Source organism: Anas acuta, chromosome 9 (assembly GCF_963932015.1).
Source record: "Anas acuta chromosome 9, bAnaAcu1.1, whole genome shotgun sequence".
Classification (NCBI taxonomy): domain Eukaryota; kingdom Metazoa; phylum Chordata; class Aves; order Anseriformes; family Anatidae; genus Anas; species Anas acuta.
The window spans coordinates 22,201,708-22,220,187 of record NC_088987.1 but is presented as its reverse complement, the minus strand read 5'-3'; the positions used below and the strand labels follow the sequence as shown (position 1 = coordinate 22,220,187).

The window sequence follows — 18,480 nt, the reverse complement described above, 5'->3', positions numbered from 1 at the left end:
TTGCTATGATCTGGGGGATGCTGAGCCATGGAAAAACATTACAACTGGTCTGTAACCGGAGTTTTCCTTTCTGGAGGATAGCGAGAATCTGTCACAGCTTTTTCAATCGGAAATAAACTTGTTCTTTGTTAATTCTCTACAGGTGAGAAGTCCCAATTAATCATGACATTGAGTTTTAAAACAGTGTTCACTTTTTTTTAAAAAAAATACCACAATCCCACAGAGAAAGTGTATGAAGATAACTCAAGGCAATGACACATTTGTAACAAATAGTTGTCTAAATAGAAAAAAAAGTAAAGCATTTTGCTTTCTTCCCCAAAAGCTCAGAAAGCAGGGCATTACGATACAGTCACCTCACTCCCCACAGTCCTGTCTTGTTTGCCCTCCCTCTTTGATTTTGATGGAAATGCACAGTTTGATATAGCACCTTTTTGGAAATGCGCTGTTTGATGTTTGACTCACTGTATAAATTCCACTTTAAAAGTGTACACATTCCAAGACAGACAAGCCTGGTTAAAGTTTCTGACCCTTGTAATATCATTTTTAACTACCAAGCTGCGAACTGTTGAGACCGGCTTGACGCAGCTCTTGCGTTCAGACCGCTACCGCTCTGCACCCCCATGCCTAGGGCAGGACAGCACTGCAGAGGGAGAGCTTCTTCATACAAAACAAACATTGTTACTCCAAATGTCAAATCCGGTCCAAATCCAAGCGATTTTCCAAAAGGTAAAAAGGTATGCCTGGAATTTTTTTCTTGATTTCTTGATCTACTTGTAAACAGAGAATGAAGCTGGACAGTTGTTAAGAGAGCATGCCTGGAGCCAGCACAACCTGCAGAAAGCAAGAAACGGCTCCCAGCCGTGGGCTCCCCTAGTCCTCCGTGGTCCCCACACACTGCCGCCGCTGGGATGAGGAAGCAGAGGGCACGGAGCAGGCGTGCTCAGCTGCAGGCTGGCAGAGCTACATATTTTCATATGTTCAGTTTCTCCTAAATTGGGCATTTTTCCAGATCTCTCCTCCCAAAACAAAAGATTGTGGATTTTCCTTTTCATCTCCAAACAGGGCAGTTCCCTTCCCTCCCTTTTTCCCCTCCACAAATCTGACATCTCCTCCATAAACCAGCCTGAGGGACCCCCTCAGAGGGATTCTCTGGTTTTCAGTCAGCTCTATTTTTCTCCCCACCAGGGTAAGTCATAGAGTAAGATGAAGGCAGGGACGGTTTCTCCCCCTGCCAGGTGCCAGCTCTGTAAACTAGCCATGCAAAACTGCCTGACAAAGCCCCTGTGGACACCTTTATCACAGAGCACAAAACAGATACACTGCCAGGGCTGCGAGGAAGCAGCGCAGACCTGAGGTGCGAGGAGGATGGCTCGGCAGCTCTGCCACTACCCTGGCTGCAGGAGTTTGGGGGCCGTGCTGAGGGCCCTATTTTTTGGCAATCTGAATTGCCAAAACTACCACAGCTGAAAAACTGGAGGCACCACAAGCCTTGCAAATAAAACTGAACTTCACCGAGTTTACACCTCCTGGGCTGCCACTGCCTGTATTTAATAGCTTTCTGCTACCTAGCAATTATCCACCTCTAATAAACTGCAAAGAAAACCAAACATACAGGCAGGAATAACTTCAGTCCTGATCTGGAAGCAAGCAGCATGGTGCTTAAAATAGCCTTATGGAAGCCCTACTGAATAAGCAGAATATGACATTTTTGAAATGAGATATTTGTAGCGCAAAGGTTACGCATAGCTTTCAGACATGCCCAGATGATCTGTCTTTCACAGTTAATTTTGGAAATACAGAATGCTGCTTGTCATCCTATCCTCTTGAAGTATTTTTTTTTCTTTTTAAGGAGAGAGAGAAATATGAAAATGTTAGCACATTGTTGTTTGTTTTTTTTTTTTTTTTTTTAATTATTATTATTATTTGCACACTCTATAAGGAATGAGCGAAAACATCTGAAAACTAAAATGGATTTTATCATTTTCTGTAATCCTTTAGGTGTTTACCAGCTCCTATAGTTCAGAGACTGGGATGATTTATTGCATTGTTCACTCTAACAAACAGAATAAAAATATGTGTAACGGGAGAATTCCTTCCTTTCAATTTCTGCAAGAGGCCATTGCATTCAATCTATTTCTAAATGAAGGAATGATCTGAGGCCTAGCAAATTTTGAAATTCTTAAAAATGTTACTTTAAACGCACATGGAATTAATGAGGCTGCATTTTGAGGGGTACCTCGATCAAAAAGAGCCTCCAGGAGTGAAAGGAAATGGAATTTCTTTAATTAAACACTGAACTTGCTGGGTACCCAACCAAAGACACACAGATTATGATTTACAACACGCAATTTAACAGAGAAAATCCAGCTCAAACGTAACACAGCACCTCTGTGCGTGTGTCAGTTCAAGCCTATAAGTAATCCCACTGGCTTTAATGAAATGAACTGCTTGTTCAAAGTTGCACCTGATTTTAAGTGCATTTGTGCACTGGTGCTTACATTGGGTCTGATTTCATTATCTCTGTAGATGAATTTTGAATATTCTTAGGGAGATTGAATTTGAAAAGGCACAAAAGTCTTCTGAACTGTGCAAAAAATGGGCACTCAGGAGACCTGAGTTTAATTTCTATCTCTGTCATCAGGCCACAGGGCCTCGGGTGTCATTTCAGCCCTTAAAGCCTGTTTTTCATATCTGTCTTTTGTAAGTTTAACTTCTAAAGTATTTTAGGAAATGGGCTTCTTTGTTGTTTATATCAATCCTTGCACAGGGGCTCCCATCCTTGGGAAGCCATGGTAGAAACAAAAACAAATGTAAATGCATCTATTGGAGACCTGGTGTTTTGAGCAAGCATCTTTTCTTCTCCAAAGAATTTTCAATGGCAAATGTTCTTACACCATGAACAGCCAGAAAATGTACACACATGGAGACATCTTAGCAAATGACTACAGAAACGTCATCTCTGGGCTGCAGTAACTTCAGAGAGCATCTCTCCGTCACGAAGAAAAACTGGCTTTCAAAACAGCACCATTCTCATGGACACCAGTCCTTTCCCTACAGGTTACCTATTGCTAGTGGGAAGAAAGCAAAGAGGGAAAGAACACGGAAGGAATAAAAGAACCATCTGATTCATTCAAACACCTCCGCAAGCAATAAGTGGTTTCAGCACAATGATTTCATGCAGAACATATTTCTTCCACCTCCTGGATCTATTACCTCTTACTGGAAATTATTTGGGCGTTTAAAGAAGACAAAACTGTGCTCAGAGTGAAAGGACTAAAAGTCAGTGTCATAAAATAATACTGACACTAAAATAGCAATACATACTAATGCTAAAATAATCCTCAGATGTCTTAAGGCTATGATTAAGGAGACTTCTTCAAAAGTACTCAGGTCCCTTTATTTTGGCTACAGCTTCTTCCAGCTTTTAAAATGATGGATATCTGCTCTAATTCAGAGTGGTGGAAACCTAGAGGCTTCCACGGTGATATTCCAGAACTGAACACCTGTAGAATATCAGAACAGGGCCCTGCAATTAAATTCTGTTCTGCACTAATCCAACACAACTGATGCAACCAATAGGCACCATGGTCAGAAGACACGCTGCTGCCAGATTTGGTTTAGCCCTTGTATCTGAGCCAAAAAACAAACTTGCAGCGTCAATTCCACGGCTCTTTATGGGCCATATGCCAACTGAGCCACATCTGCCTGGGATTCACCAAACCAACCTGCTGCCAGAGTCTGGACCTAGAATGGCAGAGGCTGAAGGTCCTTTGCTCCACATTATGCAGGTAACTGGAGATCCACAGACGCCAGGAGATTTCAAGAACTTTGCACTCTGGCATATCAGCATGTTGGATGGAGCCTGTCCCCACACTGCCAAGCTCCAAGCAGAGCGACTTCCAGGCTTTCTCCTTCATAGCCCTCCACTGCTCTGTGCATTCACCCGATAAACCGAGCTTTGCTCAGCAACCTTTCCCCCAGTAAAAGCTCTCCAAAAAGCTTTTAGAAAATTGCAGAGTGACTCCTTCCAAATGCCCAGCCCCATGCCTTCATATACTTTGAACTTCATATCCTAGTTCTTTCAAAGAATATGTAATTGATGTCCTCAGTTATTCTAGATAACACTGAATAGGCAAAGGGAAAAAAAAATAAAAAAAGTGTTGTGAGAAATAATTACAAAATATTTGTGATCCAGTCTTTCCGCAATAATCACTGAAGCTGGAAGCTATGGTCAGTCATCACAGCGCTGAAAAGCCATCACAAGCAAGATTTGGGGTAGGTAAAACAAAAAACCAAAGCCAATTTGTATCATCCTCCTTTTAAAGGAAAACTGACAAACTGAGTGTAAATGGAGGTAAACAGAACCTCACCCTAACTTCTTTGAGGTTGCAATGATTCCTGAGTATCCATTTAGAAAAATATCCTTGAACAAGTACACCTAGACACAAGGGGCCAGGATCTATTTCATTCCATGGGTGTTAAGTTGCAGCAATTCCTGTGGAAGCAGGCTCTGAGAGAAGAGGTGGGAGGATAACCAGGGAAATGGGAATCTGAGTAAAGGATCCTTACACTACCCACACAGCACCCGATGTTGCTGCTAAAGTGTCTGTTTGTTCCGTTTCAGATAGCCTGCAGTCCGCATGTGAAACAGATTTTGCAGCCTGTGCAACGGTAGCACTAAAAAAAATTCAAGGACTGTATATAATCGCAAGGGTTTCTAGATATAGAAAGGCAATTGGCATGGCAACTCCCCAATAGCAAGCATCATTAGATGAATTACATGAAGAGTATGTGAATAAAACTACTGAACCATACTTGCTGAGAAATTAATTTACTAAGCATATTCGCTTGTTTGTTCGGGGCTCTGGTGCTCTTCTGCAGAAATCTGTGCAGAGTCGGAGCACTGAAGAGTTAAACATGGTCACAATGGAGTACGGAAAAGCATCCAGAGAACAACGTGAGTGAAGCCCTTCAGCTTTAAAACAACATTTATGGTATCTTCACTGTCACCTTGGAGATGAAACCTGAACAGCTTTCACCATTTTATTGTAAATTAATTGTTATCACTCTATTCTTACAGCTACCCACAAACTGACTTCACCTCACACTGAGTACTCGGGCTGAAATCAGCCCCTGCCAGCCTCCACCTAGCACCTTCATTATGGAACAGCCATTAGAGCCCAGTTCCAGTGCAGCTGTCATCCTGTGTTATCTGCCCCCTTCCCTCCCCACAGCTATCCATCTATCCTTCTCCAAACACCTTGCAAAAGATGGTGAGGCTCTGCGTTTTGTCTTACAGTTTGTGCTGTGTGATGAGCCGAGCTGTGCATTAGACACTGATGTCACATCAGTTCGGTATGTACAGGACACCACTCCGAAACTACTCAGCTTTGGAGGGCTTAGGGGCTCTGCCATGCAAGATCTGCTGCCTGGAAGACACCAACAGCCTCTGCAGTGTCACTCTGCAAGGCTCACATGAACAAAGGCATATTCCAGTCTGAATGCAACCCCGGACTTCATGGGAAGAACACTCATATCAATTACTAGTCATGGGAGCTGAGGGAGATGACGTGTGAAAGCATCACTTGCTGGCCTCCAAGGACTCCTTGGAGAAGGAACAGTGCAGAGGCTTTCTGGTCCCATGCTCACAGAAACACTGAGTGGAACTGACCTCTGCAAGAGTTCCCAGCTCAGTTATTTCTAATACAATACCTACACCCAAATACTGGAGTTTGAAATGATTTACAGAGTAAAAGGGAAAGAATGAAATCAAGCCGGAGAAAGAGCAAACGCTTAATGAAACAATGAGCTTAGCTCACCTACTTCATTTGTTTAGAACAGTATCTTGTATCCACTGACTTGGCCCATAAAAATCCTGCCCAGAATATTAGCAGTGACTATATGCAAATACTTGAATAATTTATCCAGAGGTATGTGACTCTTCATCTTGTAGATCCCCGGTAACGCCTATCTTCTACTCACAGATACAGTAAGTAGGTCAAACCCATTACTCGCTTACATAAGTAGCGATCTGTTTGCCGAGCTTCTAAAATAATTGCAGCCCATTAAATCAAGCTGGCAGACCCACCGAGGTGATATTGTGCATAGCACTGACCCCTTGGGGACTCCAGCAGGAGCCATGTGCCCAAATACTCCCCAGGCCTGGCAGCGTTCACTCGAGGTGTGCGTCCGCAGTGCTTCCCACCAGTGCCATGGACCACGCAGCCTTCCCAAGCCCCTCTCCCCTCAAGTCCTGTGGACTGCGTACAAATCTGTTCCTTGAGGCTGCAGTACGAAAAGCCTCTCGCTGCTGCTGACTGACATATCCAGCAGGCCTGTCCGCGATGAAGTTCGCGTTTCAAAATGAAGCGTGGTGTTGGTTGCAGGGGTCAAACGAGTCACCGCAGCAGGAGTGTCAGGGAAGCAAATAACCCAGCCTTCCCCAAAAGGACACAAAGTGACCCTGCAGAAGCAGTTTCTGCAGGTTGTCACCGGGCATCTTTTGGGGGGTGAACATAATGATAGCTGAAAGGGACAGAGCATTGTCAGAGCAGCTCTCAACCACGCAGCATGGCCCGGAGACGTAACACCTCCGTGGTCAGAGGCTGAGCATTGCTGGAATGCTCTGTGCAATCGGCTTTAGGAAAAGAGCCTCGCAGCTCTTCATTTTACGTCCTTCTCTGCAGGGGTGACTCCTCTCTCCTCCTCAACTCTAAATAAAGTGTTGACAAAATCACAGACACGCCACACATCATCAGCTGCCTCCCCCTCTGAGCTTCTCGGTGTGCCTGGCATCCATCATTTCACAGTGCTTGTTTTTGCAGAGCGGTCAGCTGAAACTAGCAGAGCCAAGTGCTGATCTATAAGGGTCACACAGCCTGGCCTAACCACCATAAATTCACCTGGTATAGGTGCTCTGTACAGTACCATTTTGGAGGTGTTGTATGCGGCTCCAGACAAGCTTTGAGGGAATTTTCTGCTGTTTCAAAGGCCAGACTTAACCTCATTCTGCCACCTACGAAGTCAGACGGAGGGTGAAAGACAAAGATGGAGCACAAAGAGGAACAGAAGAATTGCTGCCAGAAGCTGTTCCAACCTCACCCATGACTGCCAAACCCATTTAGCTCGGGCAGCACTTCCCATCTTATTCACCAAAATCCAAGTATTAAAAGACTTCCATTGTCATTAGCAAAAAATTAATCTCATTAAAATCTTCCCAGTCGAGGAGACAGATCACCTGCACACTTGTGGCATTACCACACTGATCCTAAGTCAAGATTTACAGAGAAGCCACTGTTGTATTCTACCAAGAACATAAATGTTCACGGGGAAGCTGTTGCCTTTGCAGTCAAGCATGAAAGAGAAGATGCCAGCAAGGAATCTTCTTCATCACACAAGGCCCTGTGAGGACCAACACCCACAGGTTTTTCTGCTCCCTACACAGAGCTGAGATTTTCCAGGCATCTTTATGCTCAGAGTCCTGTACTTGCACTACTGCTTTGGTTTTACTACTAGGCATAGAAGGAGCTAGAATTACTCAAGTGTTACACAAATCTGGTTGAGCATTATTCATGGCTACCTCAGAGAAGTGGTGGAAGCCATTGCATATATTACACCACTGCACTGGGAAAGGACGCTAAGTCCTCTTGATGATGATCTCTTGATCATCCCCCAGCTTTTTACTTCCTGCGTTCCAAGCACCCCCAAACCCAAACCAGCAACCAGCTGTAAATTGCACCACATTGGATTTCAGGGGATGTGCTTCTTGTCTGAGATGCCAGCAGTTCAAAGTTGTGGCCACTAAAATTAGCACAAAAAATGTGTTTGTGCTTGTTTTCATTTTTCTTTTAGTTGTTGTTTGTTTTTCCATGCATCTTTGAAAAGTCCATGCTTGTACACTTTGACCTGCAGGCAAGTTGATGGCATTGCAAAAAAGAAGCTGTGCTCTGCTGAGCTGTCACTGCTGCACACGTTATCCCTACACAGCACTGTTTGCACACATACAAACTGAAAAGCATGAAGTGCCAAACACAGTTCCAGCATGTCAGGCATATGTTGCTTGATGTCACCCAGTATTAAGCCAAGTGGAAGAGATGAAAGCAGCAATTCAGTGTACCAAGCAAGACTATTATACTTTAACAGTCATTAGAAAGAAATTACCAATGAAAGGGGATAGCCATGACTGGATCTCACCTGGAGACAGACTTCAGTCTCTTAAGATGTGATTCTGCTAAGCGCTGTGCCTTCCCAGCAAAGCCAACATGAGATTAGGGTGTTTGGCCCCCGGTATCAACCTCTTGGCAGGAAATGCTTTTGAGTGCTTGGTCTTACTTCACTCCGTAAGGACTTGTCTCATTTGTTTGTTTAAATGAGAGTGGAGTTAGGGCACCAGTAAAAATAAGGAAAGATGAAGAGGTGGACATCCAATGCATTTCCTATGGAATAAGCACTGCAGCTGTTTTCTGTTCTTTAATCCCAAATGACTTTCACCACCCATCTCTACTGCCACAGACCAGCTCTAAGAGACCAGCTCAACTTTAGGATTTCAGCCTGATTCCTCAAGCCCTTACCCATTTGTCCATAGTGCCTTTAACAGACAATGCCAAAGACAGTATGGAAAACAACAATGCAGTATGAGCATTCCAAAATTATTTTTGTAGTTTCACAGGCATTGCATTTTACTTAACGTATTCTGAAGGGCTGTCAAAATGAGGCAAGAGAATTACCTGGATCTGTCCTCCCCTCCTCTCCTGGCCCTGATTTCAGGGCTGTTCAGTGATGCAAAAAAATGCAAAAATCTAGTGTTTCATAGGATTTCAGCTCACAGGTGGAAATGCTGAGAAGGCCCATTATTATGGTTCCCTGAGGTATAAATAAGATAAAAAATGAAATATAGTCACAAATATTATGACTTAAGAGGTGTTTTTTTTTTTCTAGCAATTTTCCAGACTTGACATACAGTGACTTGACAATAATGAATGCATGTATTGACTCTATAACCTCCTAGTTACATAGGGGTTGTGTATCGAGGCTGCAAATTAACCATGCAGTGGCCGAGAGCACCCACATGACACCTTTCTGAACAGACTTTCTCTTCATTGTGGTCCTTCTGGTAAAGATTATTGATTCACACCTCAAGAGCAGAGCTGAAGTGCTTTCAGAGCTGGGTTGGCTCTAAAAGCAGCCTAGCGACCTTCATGCAATGTGAAATCTGTGCTAATACTCTCCCCCAGACCCAAGCCAGCTGCATGAACAAGTCACTCATGTTCTCTTGTGCCGTTGACATGCCCTGGAACTGTGGTGACCCTATATAGTCGGTGAGCCTCAGGATGCCAGCAGCCTGCAGTCTCCCTCTCAGTAGCTTTGTATTATACTCAACAGTGCTTTGAGGCCCTAGATGGTTTGCTAATTCTGGGGTAAAATGATGCGAATTCTCCAGCACAGTTTGGACCATGGGCTGCAACCACGGTTACTAACTCCCCTGAACCCTGCAGAACACACTGCAGAAAAATCCACGTGCTCTGCAGGAGTCACCTGAGTTTGGCAGGACTTACTAGCCTTAGCTCAGGGATGCAGCCTCTTCCTGGACTGGCTGCACTTGTAGCCAACCTGGTAAATCAGCACAACGCTCCCTGTACTCACATTATGAAGGCTTTTCCATTACCAAGAACATCACAGCTTCCATCACCCTAGAGAGCAGAGAGAGATCTGTACTGCAGGGTGGCTGCACATTTAATTTTGTGCTTTTTTCAGAGGTGCAGTGTCTCTCTGAGCAAATGAGTAACATCCTAATGTGAAAAGAGACATGAGAAATACGGGAAGCAACTTTGTTAAATTAAAAAAGAAAAAAAAGATGTTAAGTACACAGGATAGACTAGCACAGCACTGCTAAAGTACCAACTGCCAAGTCCTGGGCACAAGGCAATTCCCAAGTCAGTAACTAGATCTTCATGTCTTTTACCACTGCGTGGTCTATTTTCTGTTCAATGCTTGCAACTTCCATTAACGTTAATGAGTATGCATATGTGCCTTGAGGGTAAGAACATACTCCCTCTGTGGCTTCAAAACTTGTTTATAAATCCCTCCAAAAATCACATTGTGTTCATTGTTCTGCGCAGAAAGCTATTATAACAGCTATTAGAACCGCTGCTTCCATTCCTTCCTTCCCCCTTGCCCTCCCTTATCTGAGGGACCAGAAAACAGACCCAAAAGATGAAATGCTGCAGGAAATTGTGCACACAGGCAAGCAACCCAGCTCTGGGAGCTGGCATATGAAAACCAGCTCGCTGCAGGGAGGGACAAACTGAAATCTCAGTTTAAAAAAAAAAAAAAAAAGACAAAAAACTACCACTCCCCACCCCCAAAAGCAAAGCCTTTGAAACTCTCAAAGCTATCAAATGGTAGCGATTAGACCGAAATCTTTGCTGTGTGCCTCCTACTAGAGAGCAACTCAGTGGGAACAGGCTGGCATAGAGCCTGGAGGCACTGCATCCATCCCTGCACCACTCGGGCACCCAGGGCAGACCTCTGGAGTCATGTATGGCAGCTATTGTCAGGAACCAGATGAAAGTAAGGGCAGGAAAACCAGTCCTGCTTTACACATGGCTGCGCACTGGCTGGCATCACACCTCTGTAGCTAACAGCCCCATGGTGCTGCACACCCCCGTGCTCCACCACAAGGCACGGTGATGCCCAGCTGTGGCTACGAGGGAGCCTAAAATATTCCATTCTGCTGCCTCAGCATGGGGCTGCCAGGTCTGGCAGGAGGTGAGCCGACAGCCAGGAGCAGTAACTAGTGCCTGTGGCTACACCCACCAGGACCCGCCTGTCAGTCCCTTTAGACTTGCTAGGTGTGAACAGGGCTCGTTAGTGATGTTTCTGTCTTTTGTAGGCACAGATGAAAAGATGCAGGAGTAAGATCTGGCTATAAGGAAGGCTATGGCATGGTCCTGCAGAGGACACTATTTCAGAGTTCGCATTGAATACAATGTTAGCTAAGGTAGGAAATAAAAGGAAACCAGCACCTTGTAAAAACAGTGAAAGCTTTAACTCCCTTTAACCCAAGTCCTGTTTAACGACAGTAGCAAAAGTTCAAGTTTACAACACAGAGTCACCAGTGTAGCTGACAGAAAACTAGATTTATGAGCGAGACCAGCTGGACTGCAACCCCACTTACAGTTATTGTAATTGCTTTTCTCCAGAGGAAAATTTTCCCTACAAGTCACCCACTTTCAGAGATTACTGAGCAACGGAGAGAGGCTGCCACTGCGCGGGCTTAGAAAGCAGCATGAAGGTTATCTTCTTCCACACCAGGCACCCAGGAGGAAAGCCCTGAACGACCTGAGTGGGCTCCAGAGGTGGGGTCCCTGCAGCATTTTCACTTATCAGACCTAAACCTCCCATGGGCTCTGGCAGAATTACAGTGAACAGCATTTTCTGAGTTTTAACAGGCATTTGCATGCACGTTTATGTGTACACACAAGCACAAGCAGCTGGCATTTACATTACATATAAATGTGAATATTATATATACATAAATTACACTATTATATGTATTTTACACGTATGTATTTTTATTTATATATAATGTAGATGCCATCCGAATTACCCAACAAGTTCAGAAATTTTTAACAAAAATTATTTTTCAAAACACAATTCACTGATCATTTTTCATTCATGTTGGTGCTGCAATAGGTTTGGAAATCTTTCTTGCGGAGAAGCAATGATCACAACAAAAACCACCACTTGAGGCTGGGTACGTTCACCAATTATACTGTTGTACTACTTCCTTTTTCTGTAAGCTTGGGTACTGAGAGCACATCATGTAGTTAAACTCTTGCATTTTCTCATTAAAAAGCCTCTCAGGATCCAGATTAGATATGCCTTCCGTGCTGAAATATGTTATTTAAAATTACCCTGTTCAGTTCACTTCTCACTTCCAACGTGTGATGTAAGGGGCACAGCACATTTGTTTGCTGTTCCTACCAGGGTTTGAAAGCTCTGCAGAAAGGCAGCCTACGTTTCTAAAAACAACTTTCTAGAAATCTGTCTCAGAGGAGAAACGTATTTGGTGGAAGGCTTTCAATGGGTGCATATGGGAGGTAGCCGGAAGAACAAAAAAGGAACATAGGAGGGGATACAAAAGCATGTGTGCAAAACACCAACAAAATTAAAGTTAAGAGGAATCAGGCTTTCGCTTTGGAGACCGCTCTTTGAGGCAGAGCCAAGGTAGACCATGACAAAATACACAAACAGAAGCGTTATCACACTGCTGCATAATGAGACAGGGTTAACGTGTATCATTACATCTTAAAAATAAGTTTTTCACACTCCCACAAATTTGGAAGCAAGAGCACATATAGAAGAGTTTACAGAGCTCCTGAGGCTGCTACGGATGCTATTTGTGTTTCAAGAGGAAAAGGTCTTTCAAGCTCATGACCAAATTTTTTCCTGCTACTTCTGCAGCAAAGTCAGGCTCATATTCAAAACATAATCTACTGTTATGGTAGTTGTTATGATGTGATGGATTCAATATTTTGACTTTACCACGATCAGGAAAAGAATAAAAGTTACCATCAGCAACTGCTTTTGTTGGTACAAACTGGATCATTATCAAAAAACAGAAAGTAAACATGTTCAATAAAAACGAGTGGTAAGGCTGTCCCTGGTTGCCTAGGAAATGCAGCAAATTCCCTTTGAAAGTAGCCACTGGGTCACACAATAGATACTATAGTTTGAATTATTCTGCTTTGCCATAAAAAAAAATGAGCTTGGAACAATTTTTTGACAACTCTTTTGTATAGATTCCACAATAGTTGATGGAGAAACAATAGGGTTTTTTATCATTGCTTTCCGTAGTTCCTGGAAAGAGCTGTAGATATTCAGCCAGCAAATGCCACAAGTACATGCAAATGTGTGAGAGACATATGCATACACAAATATTTGTGTACAATATGGGCAGCAGTAACTGAAATTTAAATCTGGATGTTCTTGTACTTCCACAGGAGAACACGGAAAGCATTTTAGAAACCCAGCCTGTTCATCCAAATACCATACTCTAACACACCTGACTATATCTCAGACTTTAAAATCTGTCTGCTTATTTCAAAAAACACCCTACAATGTGACCCCTAAAAATCTGGCATGTATTAAACCAGACACATGCAAATAGGGCAGATGTTCAGAACACATGAAGATAATGGCACGATTAAAGGGTTCCATCAGTTCAAAATCTCAAGGGAAATCTATTGTCACTATAGTCTAAATCTATTGTGAGATAGTCTAAAGGTGTCCACTGCTGCACAATATATAAACTAGAAGAACAAACAGAATACAGGTCAGATATTAAGCATCAAAGAGATTCTCAATACTCCCTGAAGGAATTTAGTCACACTAAAATGTAACATTTAGGTATTATCTTTCATGAGACTAATGGAGAGTTATTCATTCACCAGTTCTTTCCAGAGATCTTGCTATGAATAGTCAGCTCTTGATTATAATAATGAAGCTGAGATGGTCTGCAATACTTGTTGGAGTGTATGGTAGTACTGTGGTCACACTCATCAGTCAGTGAAGACTGCTACAATGCTTCATGTGCCACTGAAAACCATCGTGTGATGGGACAAATCACACTCAACCTGCACGGAATGGGAGCACCAAAGTGGTACTTCGTCTTGGAAACAGAAATGTCTCAAACCTTCAGATCTATCAGAAGGGATGTGACCACATATTACGTTCTTGGTATCAAACTTCAGATGGCAGGAAGAGATGAGGGAAAAGAGGCAAAACTTTCAGAACCTTGCAAAATGATAATGCTGAAGAAGATTGTGTCATGAGGACGTGGACTGCTTAAGGAGTCTGCCATAACTTCTGCGAGATAGGTAAAAGACATGGATGCATTTCAATTACTATCACCATTATTCCTACTACTGTAAAGGCTGTCATAGTCCCTTGCTTCTCAGTAAATAAGGAAAAGTGCTGGGGGGTAGGTGTAAAATGGACCCCATTCCTAATCAGTCCAGAGAGAAAACCAAGGTTATCTACAGCAAAGAACCCAATGATACAGTGTGACTCAATACACACTTGCAGGAATATTCATTTAACAGGTTAGAAAATCTGAGAACCTATCTAAGAGGTGCCTTCACAGCAAAATGAGCTTCCTTTAGCCTCTGGGAATGTGGTTGCACACATTCAGGGAGAAAAAGTGCTAATAAATACTAAAGAGTTATTAAAATATTTTAAAACACACCATTTTTTAAAATAGCTTTTGAGTACCTTCAGAGCTCCTGCCTTTGCTCTTCACAGCCTATCAGACCAGGAAGTTTGTGCCATACATTCTGTTTTGTAATAAACAACAGACTTCTAAGACTTTCTGATATGAGATTTTAAATCTGTCCATGGCACAAATCTGAATGGTTTCTATGTAGGTTTCAGGTCCAATAAAATCATGGTAAACTGTTTTTATTAAGAACGGCTACTCAATGCTCAGACTTTTTATGTTAGTTGATCAGGGGAGCTGGTGTAGTGGTACTGCAACAAACAAGATATGGAAAGTAATGATAAACGTCACAGGCAAAGTAACGACCCACAGCAGCATAAATAAGCCTCACAGCAGCATAAATAAGCCTATGGTTTTATCCAGCATGTGTTCATCCTTGTAAGTGTAGGCATACATATTGCTAGCTGAAATACACATTCCTTTGTGCCTTTGTTACCACTGATGACCTTATAAATCAGATTTACCTAAAAGGGGTTGCAGCATGAGTGTAACTAACCAGTATTTATGGCCACAACCGCAAGCAAAAGGGATATGCACTAAGAGCATAGCATATTGCGCGGGATGTCAAATCTGATATGTAACATTGCAGTGGGAGAGACCAGCACCGATCAAAACCATTTGTCCCTCAGGGTTCCTCCTACAGTTCACACTGTGAAGCAGAGTCATTCTGATTCTCCTAGCAGGGAGTAGAGCTGGTCCTACTGCCAGACAAAATGTATTTCCAGCATGGAAGAAAGGAAGATCCCTATACGGTTAGCTCATCTGTAGTAGTTCAGAGTAAGAAAGGGATATCCTCATTCGGTGCATTCTTTCAGCAGATTCAGCATTCAGGAGAAAATAAAATTTAATTGGGAGGAATGGGAAGAGAAATGTAAACTAATGAGGAAAGACAAGTTTGGGGCAATAGGTTACACCACCTCAGGTACAACTGTTACCACCAGATGATACTTTCTTGTTGTTGAGTTTCAAGGCCAGAGAGTATTCTTTTAAATAATTTCTGTCCTTTACTTCTATGTTGACCCTCTCCAAATCAGTGGTTTGCACAGTGCTAGTGACCACAGTGGTAAGTCATTGGCTGGTGTGCAGGCAACAGTATCTCATATGCCACCTGACAGCAGTTTCTTCCCTCCATTTTGAATGAATTCAACTCATTCCCCCCTTATATAACAATATAGTAAGTGGTGTAGTTCTGAGAAATGTCACAGTTTGGCAATTAACTGCTAGTCCAAAATCTAGGGAACGGTGATCTAGGATACTTGTGCTGACACTGTGGAAGCATACAAGTAATACCCACATGCATGATTATCAACTGGCTAATCTTAACGCTGGGTCTACAAAACCCTTCTTCCAGAGAATAATAGTGTTTACCTTCAGTCCTATCTGGTAGTTTCCCACTCTTACTTGTTGTTCCAGTGTTGACTGTTTCAGATGAGGTGCTCAGTTTGGTGTTGGGATCTCGCTTAGGTTTAGGTGGTGGCTGCTTGCGAGAGCTGCTACTTTCATCATCAGTTCCTCCAACAGAATGAAGAGACTGGGATCTCACGGCAAAGCCACTGGAACAAGGATGTGGCAGTCTGTCCTGAGGAGCAGGCATTGTCATAAATCCCATGCGGAAATGCTTCCCCACGTAGCTTCCTTCATTTCCTCTCACTACTTCTCCACCTATGCTGTAAGAGAAAATACACACACAAGTAAGTGATCCACCTTGCCTTGGATGTACCTGAAACCATGGTCTCAGTTCTGCCTGTGATGAGCAGACTGCACTTTCTGCATTGTAAATACACAATGCTCTTTCTTTAAAACAAGATGACTACTAGAAAGGAGTAATCAGTTTTTCAACACAAGTGGCCAATAACTGAAATGTCAATATACTGCTATGCACTCATTCCAAATTTTACAAGAAGAAATTGAGAAAAGCTTTTTGTTCAGGTTTCATAGCTCTGTGACTTGAAATTGCCTACAGGGCAAATTTCAAACATCAGAAGTCAGAACTGAGATTTTTAGGATGACAAGAGATTGCCAGTAGGACCAAGAACACAGCTTTAGAAATGCAACGTAGTGTATTGATCTGCCCTCATCTTTAACCACAGACAGACGTGTATCTTGGGAAATAAGGCTGTTTGGGCCCAGTCAATCGTTCCCCTTCAGACTAAAGAACGGTTAGACAAAGTAATGTTCTAAAAATTGTTGGATATAGGAGATTGAAAATTAACACCTTAACAAATCTATGTGAAGCTGCAACATGAGAAGCATCAGACTGGTAAGACAAGTGTAGGTAGGAGATGAAAACACCACGGGCTGTGGAACACTGGGAAGAAAATAACCTCTGGCCATTCAGAAACATGGGTACAGAAGAAGGAAAGCGCAGTTGAAACAAGTGCTGTCACATCAAATCCATTATTCTGAGAATGGCAGGACTCAGAACCTGGTGCTGTTTCTGCTATCCTCACGCATGGCCATGAGTTTTGAAACACAGCTTTTACTCATGCTTATACTGCTAACCCACAGTACATTAAGGCCTTTCAGTGACTGCGTAAAGAAACCCAGCAACACACACAGGTCAAAATGGACCTGTTTGCTAGGAGGGTTGAAGCAGTACTACTGCAGGCATGTAGAGATGTCTGTATGAGAACTGCCGAGTCTCAGAAAGCCCTAATTACCTCCTGTTTCCCCTTCACACCGAATGAAGCTCTAAGCAGGGTCAGTCTGCTCCTCTCTAAGTTTTTACTCAATGTTGCCGTGGGCTGGTGTAATTTATTTGGTGCTGAAAACATCTCCCTCTCTAAAAGACAAGCACATTTCTCAATGGTTCATTTGAAGAGTGAGTAAGGTCACTTCATTCCCTGATACTGCCCCCAGCAGATGGTAAATCTTCATCTTCTTTGTAGGTTACACACAAGCTGTACCTGGTTGTCCTAAAAACATCAGATTGGCACTGTGCAATGCACAACTTTGAGCATGGTAAAGCAGAATCTTTATGAGCTTACTGAGGTCCCTGCATTTTTATTTTAATTTCTGCTAGTGAAGAGGTCCACTTTCAAAATTGGTAACAACCAAACAGGTCTAAATAAAGATGTGCCACCCTCCAGGGGCAATGACACATACCCACACATGTACACATACACACACGAATCCCCTGCTCACACGCATGCCACGCATACACACACACCAGTCCACATTCAAAACCAAGTTATTACCGAAACCTAATTGGCATCAGTTCCAGGGGGATTTGCAGCAAGAAAGATCAAAAGGTAGAACTCATTAATTTCAAGATTAATAAAAAACCTGTAGCCAATTTAAATGATTAACTATGCCTCTACTAATCTTTCATAAATTGTCCTGAAAATAATATAATCCTCAGACGCTAGACTACAAAAAGTGCCTGCCATGTTATTTAAAGAAGATTACTATCCAAATATGCTGAAGAATACAGGTGAGGAATCTGCTTTTTCCTACCTTTATTGTAGAAATCACATTTAGCAAACAAAATTTCAGTTCACCATGTGTCCAACACTATAATTTTTACCAGGTTACTCTATTTACTTGATGCATTTACTTTGCTTCTGTGTAGAGGTGTTCAGACCAACTATTATAGAGCAGATCCTGTTCTGAATGCACTTACATAAATTCCGCTGAGCAAAAAGGTTTGAGTCTTCTCCTAAGAATACACAGAACTGCACTTACACGAAGCTTTTTCTTTTTCATCCAAACTTTCATCTTATATTTCTGAAATAAAAACACTATCTCAAGAAAGAAGAAGAAGAAAAAAAAAAAAAAAACAAAAAAAACAGTATTCTCTCGTTCCTTCCCTCTCCATCATTTCTTTTTTTACTGAATTTCTTTTAACATTACCGGTGAAAACCTGCCTCTCCTGCTTCCTACACTTGAGAATAAACAGCCTATAGCCAGAGAGAGGTGGTGGGCACAGCTGGAGACAGACCTTGTTCTTCTGCTTCATGACTGAAGTAGATCTGGCCTTGCTCTTCTACATCATCTGCTCAGCGACTAGGCAAAGACCGGAGAACACAATCTCCCCCTTTTCAGCCACATTTAAGCAGCAGTCCATTTATTTTTGGGCACAGGAACCGACCTTCTGCTGATGGTTGGGTACTGTAAACTCCAAACTGAAGAACTAATTCTTGGTCCTGGACTCTGCTCATTGACCAGGATCCCAAAGGCTTAGCTTACTTAAGCTGGAGATG

At 42.7% G+C, this 18,480-nt stretch overlaps 1 protein-coding gene across 4 annotated transcripts in view; it reads right to left on the bottom strand.

Annotated features, from left to right (window-relative positions):
* Positions 1-18,480, bottom strand: part of NYAP2 (neuronal tyrosine-phosphorylated phosphoinositide-3-kinase adaptor 2) — a 136,623-nt gene that overhangs the window by 60,190 nt on the left and 57,953 nt on the right. For 3 of the 4 annotated variants that reach the window (XM_068692156.1, XM_068692157.1, XM_068692155.1), the window contains exon 4: positions 15,647-15,945. In XM_068692156.1, the coding sequence (XP_068548257.1) occupies positions 15,647-15,945 (299 nt within the window). The remainder of the gene's footprint in view (positions 1-15,646; positions 15,946-18,480) is intronic. The other variant, XM_068692158.1, reaches the window with a different exon arrangement.